The 11,829-nt window shown below is 39.9% G+C and overlaps 1 protein-coding gene across 3 annotated transcripts in view; it reads right to left on the bottom strand.

Moving 5' to 3' along the window:
• Nucleotides 1–4,514: 4,514 nt before the first annotated feature.
• Nucleotides 4,515–11,829, bottom strand: part of ZNF143 (zinc finger protein 143) — a 61,388-nt gene continuing 54,073 nt past the window's right edge. For all 3 annotated transcript variants that reach the window (XM_065945116.1, XM_065945114.1, XM_065945115.1), the window contains exons 15-16: nucleotides 6,174–6,320; nucleotides 4,515–5,289 (exon numbers count right to left, since the gene is read on the bottom strand). In XM_065945116.1, the coding sequence (XP_065801188.1) occupies nucleotides 5,206–5,289; nucleotides 6,174–6,320 (231 nt within the window). In that variant the 3' untranslated portion in view covers nucleotides 4,515–5,205. The remainder of the gene's footprint in view (nucleotides 5,290–6,173; nucleotides 6,321–11,829) is intronic.

The raw sequence follows: 11,829 nt of genomic DNA, 5'->3' as shown, positions 1-11,829 counted from the left end.
GGGACCTACTGCCCTCCCAGGGTCCTCATAGGCACAAAAGTGCCATCACTTGCTTGGAGCAAAAGTTCCCTATTTAAAAAGATAAGGCAACTCCCTTGTGGCAGCAGAGATTTTACCTTTTTCCTTAGAAATTACAGAATTTATCTGGAGGGCTCTGGGACTGAGTCTGCAATTCAGATTAGAGCTGTGTTTCCATATCCTTTCTTATGCAGATGGTCTTCTGGACAGATAAGTGAAGGTGCTGTGTCTTCTTTTTGGATGCCTCCTATATGTCCAGGGAAACTCTGCAGAAAGGAAGCAAACTGGGAGAAATTTAGGATTGACATTAGAGCAAGAATCCCATTCTCTGTCATTCAAAAGCAGAAAAGTGAAAAGAAAAAGCTTTTGCCAGGTAATTTTCATCTTAACTATTCATGCAATTATCCGGATTTTTGAGCATGCTTTATTCTCACAAGACTTGCTTTCTGTCTTTCGATTTTAGCTGAGTTCTGGAAGCAACATGAAATTTCTGCATGAAGGATTGAGGACTCTTTGTGTCTCTCAAGGCAGGTGAGTTTAGAAGCTAGAGGTGATTTGCTTTGTAGGATGTCTAGAATTCTGTGGAAGTAGAAATCCCGTTACCCTATGGGAGTCCATAACCTAAACAGTAGAAGCATATGATATATTCACCAAACACAAGTCACACCTCCTGTGTGATAGCAAAAAGAGAACTGAAGAGCTTTCCTAGGCAGGGCAGGCCTGCATAATCTTCGGGGCTTAGTGCAAAAAGAAAAAGAAAATAATGGGGACTCTTGGTCAAAAAGCAGGAGAAAAAGGGCTGTCAAAGGTATACATAAAGTCAGACACAGAAGGACGATTAGCGTGTGATTCCACTTCTGTGAAGTACCAAGTGTAGTCAGAGTCATAGAAAGAGAAAGAATGGTGGTTGCCAGGGGCTGGAGGGCGTGGGGACGGGGAGTCTTTAATGGGTATAATTTCAGTTTTGGAAGATGAGAAGGTTTTGCAGATGGTGCTGATGTTTACACAACAGAGTGAATGTACTTAATGAACTGCACACTCAAAAATGGTTAAAATGGTAAATTCTTTATTATGTATATTTTAGCTTCCACCTCTCGCCCACATATGCGTAAGAAATACATAATTTTTTTCCTTCTTTCACAGACTCTCTTATGACTTGTCATGGTGTTTTTTATTTGCTATTTAATGTCATCCTAAGTAAGGAAAAATTAAAGACTTAAATTTTTAGCATCAATTTTACTCTTCATTTTTATTTTATGCAATACCAATTTTAAATGAAAATGTCTAAGGGTATTTAACCTGTATTTGGAATCACTGAAATTATACAACTTGAATTTTGTGTAATTCTAGGAGGTTACCTTGAGCTGGCTAGAAGAGAAAAACAAGAGCCGAGGTCTGGGAAAGTGGAAGGAGGAGGTGAGGATACCCCTGGCACAGAACCTGGAGAAAGAGCCCTCCAGGGTATAGGACCTCATAGGTGCCTGAGGGGGTGGTCTCTTTGACTTAATAGCTGCCAGCTTCCCCTTCCCACAGGCCTGCCACCCCAGCCCACAGCACACAGGCTACTGCCAAGCATCGTTAGAACTCAGAGCTGGGATGAGCTCGCTCAGTAGATGGGGTTGGCCGCCACCATGCCCCCAACACCCACCTTCCTGCACTGGCCCCAGACCCCCGCCAGGCAGGGGAGTGGCAGTGGGAACCCATCCATGGCGGCCGTGGGGAATGTGGCTGTAAGGTCAGGCTCCAAGGACCCCCCAGGGCCCCCCACCCCGCCCACCGCCGTGCCTGCCTGCTCCACTGTTGGTTCCAGGAGACTTCCCTTGACACAAAATCAAAGATAAAATGATTAAGAATTTTAAGACTGCAACCACAGTGCATTCAGCCCCAAGTGCAGGGCCCTCAATGGTACTAGTCACACACCCTCCTCCTCAGGCCAAAGAAAAGAGTGTGTTTGGCTGGAGTATTCTTTGAAAGACCCCCTCATCCCTGAAGGAAACCTAGTTAAGTGCAGAAGTGCTGACAGTGGAGGGGCTGAGGCAGCCTCGCCTCGCGTCCCTCCAGTTCCCTTTCCTTTCTTTCAGACAACAGACTCCAGCTCCGCCCCTTTCCTTTCAGCCTCCCACTCCCCACCCACTGTTGGTCGACTGGTCTACAACTTGTCCGAGCCAGGAAACACGGGGATGTAAATTCTTCGGGATGAGACATGGAATCCAGCCCATGTCAGCTCTGAGTGCACAGTTTCCCAAGTTCCCTAGTCCCAGGGCTGCCATACAGGAGCGCAGGATGTGAAACTGTCCATTAGTTTGCCCCTGATGACGTGGGGGTGAAGTGCCCGGGCACAGGGAGAAGTGTGGCCCTCTGGGTAGCTGCCACCTGTAGACGATTAAGGAAGCCGAATCCTTTTATTTCCTAAATTGGAGCGCAGACTGTAGCCAATGTACTTTCTCTTTGTAGTGGCTTCAAGTTGTGTCTGGGATAGAGTCGGGGGTGTTTTTCTTGGACCTAAAGGCTTGCCTTGAGCATTGTCTGGATCATATTGCAGAGAGTTATGCTCCAACTAGCTACATCTGCTAAGATGTACCCAGGGGGAGTTCCCCGGCGGTCCATGGGGTAGGACTTGGCGCTTTCAATGCCATGGCGCTGGGTTCAATACCCAGTCGGAGAACTAAGATTCTGCAAGACTCGTGGAGCAGCTGGGGAAGAAAAAAAATGTACTCTATAGTTTCATCAAGTATCTTGGGGAGACTCTTCAACTTTAGCAGGCTGAGAAGAAACCCCACACCAGCTTTACTCGCAACTCTCAGCTCATCAGCTGGAGTCTTCCCTTGGGGGAATACACTATGCTCCTGAGGTCCCTTTCCAGGAAGTCAGGGGACAAACCAGCAGCACCCCCTGCCCTATTCTCTGGTGCTATTATGAAGGCATTTTCTTTTCAGCTGAGGGACAATCAGGCCAGCAGCACCCCCTGCCCTATTCTCTGGTGCTATTAGGAAGGCATTTTCTTTTCAGCTGAGGGACAATCAGGCCCACCAGCAGCATCCAACTCAGTTCTGTCCAATCCAGGCAGAGTAGCTGGGGTGAGGGATGAACACCCTCAATTCTAAACAGAGGTAGGTGAAAGGCAAAGCCTAGGGAGGCTTGGGTACTGGTTCACAGTAGACCCAGCTGGGCTCAGCAGAGCAGCTCCGGGTTGGCAGCCAGTCCCCAGAGGAGGGAAGGAGTGGAAAGTGGGAGCACAGTTCAAGATCCTGTTCATCTATCCCACCCCTGACCCCGCCCCTGCCTCATGCTGACCCCTCTCTGAGCCTCAGCTGGGAGTTGTGTATTTAAATGTGTCAAGAATGGAGACTGAGACTGTGGGTGACTAAGACCTTTCTAACATATATCTCTGAAGAGCTTTGAAGGGAAGCAGCCAGTCCCCCCTGCCCAACCCTGCCGGGTTTCCCATTTCAAATGACTAAGTCATGACCCTTCTTAGCAAGACTTCAAAGAACCTGATCAAAGATAACATTTATATTAAATAAAACAGCACATTTTTTCCTTTTTACTGTAAAGCTTGAAATGAAAAACAGCCCTGTTTCAGCTCTCTGGCCAACAAAGCATGGTGAAAACAGCAGAGAAGTGATCCTTACAGGACAACCCTCACACACCCTCCCCCTACCTTTTTTGGAACTTGGTGGCCCCTACACTGAATCTCTAACATTAAAGATGCTTTTTTCAGGTGCTCATCAGGTCACTGGGCAATCATAAATCCCCACCAAAGCTTGGGACTTCCCTGAAGGTCCAGTGGTTAGGGCTCTGCACTTCTACTGCAGGGGGATGGGTTCGATCCCTGTTTAGGGAACCAGGATTCGGCATGCCACCAGAAATTAAAAAAAAAAGAAATCACCAAAGCTCATATACATAATCTCTGCCACAAGTCACCATGTGAGAAGGCAGTTTTGGTGTGGTGAAAAAAACACCCTGGACGTGGGAGTCAGTCTGGCTTCTCAAGTCTTTGCCTTGCCTCACCACAGTCCTGCGCAGACACAACTTCTTTGAACCTCCAGCTTTCTCATGTACAAACAGAGGTATTAAATCTCATATATCTCACAAAATCCTGTGATGAACAGATGAATATGTATGGAAAAGTACTTATTGTGCTTGATACATAATATACTCTCTCTATATATATATTTTGTATTTTAACCTATTACATTAGTGTTTTCTACAACTCTTCCCCCCACCCCATACCAATTTAATGAAACAAATATAAAGGTAACATTTTAAAAATTGCTGTATTCAAAATTAATAATAAACTTTAGGGTAAGTAAGCTTTAAAATAAAAGTACATAAGCAAAAATAAATAATTTACACCAACCCACTAACCTAATTTTCAGAGTAAAGCCATTTCCAATTACAGCACTATTATCCCGGGCTCCAGCCTGTGGTCAAGCTTTGATAGTTCATTATTTTTAAGAAACAGTAAGGAAAAACTGAACACTCAGGAAATCATCTTTAACAAAACCGAAGTACTGGATTTAACTTTTTAATTTTAAATAACCAAACTTTGTAATTTTATACATAATCCAATATAATGCTAATATAATTAGCACTTCAGCTTGCAGAGCTGGTATTTAACAGGGGTGGAAAACTGTAATGAATAGTCTTCAAACCGTGAGATATTTAATACAAATAAAAATGGACAAGTATACAGTAGAACAAAAACTGCAGACACTCTACTAGCTGAGGGAAATATCTGAAGGCTTTACATCCTTTATTATCCATGATGGCTTTTGGAATTATGATTGTTTGACGTATAGAACCTTTGACATTTTCAATACAGCCTTTATTTTATTTTATTTTTTTCACAGTAAGTTAAAAATCCATCATAAGACTCCATAAGACTTCACTGGTCTTGCACGTAGACTCTAGGAGTTTGCAATCTGATAAAAGAGTAACATAAAAAATTACTGTATTGCCCTAATTTCATACTTCCTTGTACACAATACATCAGTTTGGGAAATCTATTCCAAGGGTTATATACACAAAAGTGTCAAGAATAAAATGTTCTCCACTCTTGCATAAAAATGTGTACAGTGTTTCGGGAATGGAAAATTTCTAATTTTCCTGGGCCCGGGCTTCATGGATCTCTGCTGCCTGAAGATGAAAGGCTTCTCTGGCTTTATTGCTCCATTGTTCTGAGGATTAATCATCTAACCCTGGCGTTTCTCCTTGCTGGATCCTGGATGCTATTCTGATGGCTTCTTCCAGAGATGGCTGTTCTCCAAGCTGAAACAGGAACATACACATAGCCACAGTCAAGATAATGCCAAAGAAATATAATATGCCAGAAGTAAAATTTCTCTCTATAATTATAACATCTGGGCTTGTTAAAGTACTAATGCTCACCCACAAAACACAAAAATTCATGCTGGGGAGAATAATGCAGTTTCTTTATATGGGATTTTGATAAATCTTCACACATGCAAGGAACAAAATGATTATCTTATCTGTTCTGTTGGAGATAGAGAGCTTCATGAGCCTTTAGCTTCATGCCCATAAACTAAATTAAAACCAACAGCTGGCATTTTCCAGAGTGCGTTCTAACCCTTTTCCGAGTAAATATGTTAAAACAAAACAAAACAAACTTCCCAAGGAAAGGTAACCTACACCTCACATTCTAGATTCTCTGAATGCAGTGACTTCCCAGAGAATGTATTCTTCATAGTCTTCTGACAGTCCCCACCATAAAATACAGCTGTTGTGCAGGGACTTTTTTGAGGACTAACTTGGGAGTCTATGTTTACAGGAGGTTCATTTCCAAGGAATAACTCTTAAATGCTTTATAGAATCCTGCCTAATTAAACTTTTTTTTCCCCCTAATTAAACTTTTATTCTGACAGTAAAGATGGCTGGTCACGTACACACAGGGATGTATATACCAGGAGCTTTATACTTCTTGTTATAAATTCTCCTAGAATACACAAAGAGAGTAGCAAGCAAAGTTTTAGTCTCTTTGAGTTTATTTCAAACACAGCAATTTCCTTAAAGGAGCTAAGTACTGCGTATTATTCTGCGCCCTGCCTCTGTGAATGTTATGCATCAGAGAACAGTGACAAGGCTGGGGGCTGAACAGACTGCTGTCCACAGAGGACAGCTGCCATGGTACTCACCTGGACTGCGATCTGGGTGCCATTGGATGTTGCCACTAAGGTCAAAGGTCTGGTTTCTGTGGTTACTAAGTGATGGCTATGCTGTTGGTGCCCCATTTCTGATGATGCAGTGTGGAATGCTGCCAAGTCCTGAGCCACAATTGCAACCTTAAAAAATACACAGAAGAATTAAAACTATGATTTAAATAGGTGAAAATCCATTTAATGCAAGGGACTGTCTTCAAATTCAAAAGCTAATCCTCCCTTCTGACCATAGACTTGTAGAAGCTGAAGGCTGGAAACGACCTTACATATTGTCTATTCTAAACTCCACTTTTTTCCCTCTCTTTTTTGTTTTGACTACACCACCCAGACTGTGGGACTTTAGTTCCCCTACGAGGGAGTGAACCCGGGACCTCAACAGTGAGAGCAGAGTCCTAACTACTGGACCGCCAGGGAATTCCCATGGACTTCTCTTTGTTGAGGAAGTTGACACTCAGAAAGAAGGGACTTATCTAAAGTTAAGAAGCAAGCAGATAGCAAAACAGGATAGAGGACACTGAGAAAGTGGATTTGCTGTCAGGTTCCATTAAACACAAGAGACGTGACTGTGCCTAGATTCTAATATCCCTAAGCAGCTGCCTGGGAAGTTACACACGTGGATTAATTTATACCTCAAATGTCTATTTATTTTATTATTTTCAAATGTCTATTTATTCCTGAGTTTGGATCAGTGGTAGATACACTATTTTCTCCTGTTTATCTGTTGCACTAAAAATTAGATTTCCATTAATCAAAAAGGACCTACTATATAACACAGAGAATTCTGCTCAATGTTATGTGACAGAGGGGATGGGAGGGGAGTTTTAGGGGAGAATGGATACATATTTAGGTATAGCTGAATCCCTCTGCTGTTCACCTGAAATCATCACAAAACTGTTTGTTAATCAGCCATTCCCCAATGGCTGATTGGGGAATAAAAGGTTAAAATAAAATAAAAGGTTTTAAAAAAATTAGATTTCCATTAAATTTTTTAAATTAAACAAAAAAATTAAAAATAAAAATAATTTTAAACAATAAAAATATTTTAAAATTAAAAATAAATAAAAATAAAATTAGATTTCCACAGGGAATTCCCTGGTGATCCAGTGGTTAGGACTCACTCTCACTGCCATGGGTCTGGGTTCCAGCCCTGGTCAGGGAATTGAACTAAGATCCCAGCAAGCTGCACAGTATGGCCAAAAAAAAAAAAAAAGATTTCCATTAATTGGGAAAACAAAGTACCAGGAACATTACTACACAGCATGAGGGATCTTAGTTTTCCAACCAAGGACTGAACCCATGACTCCTGTAGTGGAAGCGTGGAATCCTAACCACTGGATTACCAGGGGATTAATTCCCAGCAACATATTCTGTCACAGTCACGTCCTCTTTTAGATTCCACGGAATCTTCCCAACCTGTTCCTGAAGTACCTAGTCAGAGTGGTTAAAAGTGCTTTTGTGGCTCTTAAACTACGAATGCAGCTTTTTCTATGTAGATAATAACAGAAAATAGAATCAACTACATGTCATATGATATTTAAGAATTCTGTTCAGCCATACTTAGAGAAAGAATAGGTTAAAAACTGAAATTACTATTTTACTTGGCCATTAATCTAGTAAGAATGCTAGATTTTAGTGCTAATAGATATTTAGCTTGGATCAATCCCAGTATTGGTCTATAGTCCAGCAACAGATTTTAGTCCAACAACAGGGGAGTAGCTTATATTAGATTAACCTTTCCTGCAGGTAACAATCATAAAGTGTAGAAAAAATATGAAAAAGCAACCATCTGAAGGCATTGGTGAATGGTGAAAAGCAGGCAGGAAATGGAGGGGATTCTCAAAAGGGAACCACACTGGGTCACATCGGTTTCAACAGTTTTTCCACTTGAGGGCAGTCACCAATCTGAACAGCATAAGGCAACTTATGGTATCAGATAATTAAGTCCGGGGCTGCCAGGATGGCTGTTTATTGAAAGGGATATCCTAGAAAGGAGAAAACCAGAGGGAGGGGGACACCCCAAACCTGTATATAAGTTTCTCTCAATTCTTTAAGACCTCAGAACTGCAAATGTGTTGGGGAGGTGTCAATAAATCTGGAATAAAGCAGCAGCTAGAAGGCTAAAAAGCTGAGGAGAGGATTCAGTGATACTCACCACAGGACAGACAGAATTTAGAATTTCAACCCCACCAAATTTAGAAGATTACCTCAGGCTTTCCACTGAAACCTTAAGAGCTATACTTTAGGAGTAAAGACTATGTCCCAGGACTAAAGATTCACCCTGAAACCAAATGGCAAAACCAAAACAAACCTACCTTAATAAAGTACAAACCCCAGCCTCCACATGTAACTTAACTACTTGATAAAATTAATATTCTTCAGAGGAAGATAACCAAATTAAAAATCCCCATAATGTATCATCCACAATATCCAGAATACAATAAAAAATTACAACACATGAGAAGAGGAAAATGTAACCCAGAGTCAAGAGAATATGACGTTAACAGAAACAGACCTTGAGGTGACCAATATGTTGTGATTAGCAAACAAGGACTTTAAGACAGTTACTATAAATATGTTAAAAAGCTTATGGGATTCACACAAGGGGAAATCTCAGTAAATAAATGAAAACTATAAAAAAGTAAATTCTACAGTCAAAAATGACAATATCTAAAATTATCTAAATGGGCCTAATAAAAGATGGGTAAAGATGGTGATGTCAAAAGAAAAGGTCAGTAAACTCAAAGACAGAGCAATAAGAATTATCTATCTGAAGAACTAAGAAAAAAAAAGAATGCATCCCCAGAAACTTGTGGGAAAACACCAAGTTAATATACAAATACTTTAGAGACTGAGAAATAAAACAGAAACAATGATGCAGAATAAAAACTTTTGATGAAATAACAGCCTAACTTTTCCTAAATTTGATAAAAACACTAACACCCTCCCCTACAAAAAACATTACTATATAATGTTTCATAATATTATATATGTTGTCTTATAATTACATATAAGAAACCTACCAGATAAATACAAAGAAGACCACACCATAATTACATTGCTAAAAAGCAAATATAATTAGTCTAGAAAATAGCCAGAGGAAAAACTGGTATATCATATACAGGGGAACAATCATATGAAGATGGCTGATTTCTCATCAGAAACAATGAAGGACAGAGACAATTTAAAGTGCTGAAAGAAAAAAAAACCCCGCCAATTCTATATCTAGCAAAAACATCCTTCAAGACAAAAATATGTTTCAAACAGAAAGGTGACATAACATGTTTTCAAATAAGCAAAACCAGAGAATCTGTCACTGTAGATCTGCACCACAAATAATGCTAAAGTATATCCTTCAGGGGACTTTCCTGGTGGCCCAGTGATAAAGATTCTGCCTTGCAAAGCAGGGGACACAGGTCTGGTCTCTGGTTGGGGAACTAAGATCCCACATGTTGCAGAGCAACTAAGCCCAAGTGCCGCAGCTACTGAGCCCACTGAAGTTGCTCACTCCGGAGTCTGCACCACAACCAAAGGGTCCATGCACCACATGGAAAGATCCTGTGTGCCACAACTAAGACCCGACACAGCCAAAATGAATTAATTAGTTTAAAAAACAAAATATATCCTTCAGGCCAAACGGATGTCATATGGACACTCAAATCTACAGAAAGGCATAAGAGGCAATGGAAATTATAAACCAGCAGATAAGTATAAAATATCATGTTTCCCATCATCTTGTAACTTACTTAAAAGATTAACTGCTTATGCTAAAAAATAATATTGCACTGCGGGGGTTTTAATATCTGTAAATATAAACTAAATCCCAGCAGCACAAAGAGTAGGGGCATAAGTGAAAACATACTGTTTCAAGGTTTTATGTAAAGTAACAATCTTCAGTCTAAGTAGACCACAGTAACTTAAGGATGCACATTTTAATCCTTGGGGCAACCTCAAAAAAGTAACAGAGAAGGATATAATTATGAAGTCATTTGAGGAATTAAAATGAAATATGTACACACCTAATAACAGCATTTAAAAAACCTGGAAGTAAAAAAAGAACTAAAAGGGAGACAAATCCACAATCATAATTGGATATCAATTACTTTTTCTTAGTAACTGATAGAACAAATATATAAAAGATTAATAAGGTTACAGAATATTTGAACAACGCTATCAACCACCTTAAAGTGTGACATGCTATACACAAGTGCAGAACACACATTCTTTTCAAATACATATGAAATACAATAGGAAATCAATGAAAGACAAAGGGAAAACAAGTCTCAAATTTCAAAATAATATCATCTTACAGAATAGGTTCTCTGACCATAAAAGACTTAAATTAAAAATCAAGAAAAACAGGTATCTAGAAAAGTACCAGATATTAAGAAATTATCAGGGCTTCCCTGGTGGCTCAGAAGGTAAAGAATCTGCCCACAATGTGGGAGACCTAGGCTCAGTCCCTGGGTCAGGAAGATCCCCTGGAGAAGGAAATGGCTACCCACTCCAGTATCCTTGCCTGGAGAATCCATGGACAGAGAAGCCCGGCAGGCTACAGTCTAGCCTCGCAGAGTCGAACATGACTGAGCAACTAACATTTTCTCTTTCAAGAAATTAAACAACCTACGTGCAAATTAAAACCACAATGATATACCATTTCACATCCACTAGAATGGCTAAACTTTTAAATAGCAACAACTCAAAATGTTAATGATATGAAACAAATAGAACTATTGTGAGTGGGAGTGTGAGTGGGGTCAAACCACTTTAAAGAACTGCTTGACACTTTCATATAAAGTTAAATATAACTCTACCCTATGACTCAGCAATTCCACTAACAGGTTATTAATCAGAGAATGAGAATATGTCTACAAATAAACTTGTATTAGAATTTTTACCACTGTCTTAATTCATAATAGAAAAAAAAAAAACTGGAAGCATCCCAAATATTTGTTCATCAAGGGGGGAATCTATCAACAAATTGTGATACATTCCTAACCACAGAATACTGCTTAGCAAGAAAAATGAAGGAACTCATGTTATAAACAATAACATGGATAAATCTCCAAAATGTTATGTTAAAGAAAAAAACACAAAACAAGACAGTTCATACTCTGGCTTCACCATGCAAAATTCAAGAATAGACAAGATAATACAATCAAAACAACTTGGTTGAGACTGACTGGACGGCATCCTAAGAGAACTTTCTGGGGTGATAGAAAAGTTCTAGGTCTTGTTTGGCATGGGATGGGTGTGTATTAACAACTCAATAAACTGTAAACTTAAGATCTGTGCAGGTGGTGGTCTGGTGATTAGGATTCTGTGCTTAAATTGCCAGGAGCCCAGGTGTGATCCTTGGTTGGGGAACGAAGATCCTGCAAACCACATGATGTGGCGAAAAAAAAATTTATGCATTTCACTGTATATAAATCTTACTTCAATGAAGAAAAAACAATTGCAGGCTAAAATGAAAAACATGTTCAACCTCACTAATAGAAAAATTAAAGTAAGAATATAACTTATCTCTTGCTTGTGAATAATGCAAATGTAAAAAACAAAATCATCAATGCTACCAAGAGTACAATGAAATAAGAATACTTTTAGATCCATGGCATAATTATTAAAACTCTCCAGA

This window comes from Muntiacus reevesi, chromosome 9, assembly GCF_963930625.1.
Source record: "Muntiacus reevesi chromosome 9, mMunRee1.1, whole genome shotgun sequence".
NCBI lineage: Eukaryota > Metazoa > Chordata > Mammalia > Artiodactyla > Cervidae > Muntiacus > Muntiacus reevesi.
This window is presented reverse-complemented; position numbering and strand designations above follow the sequence as displayed.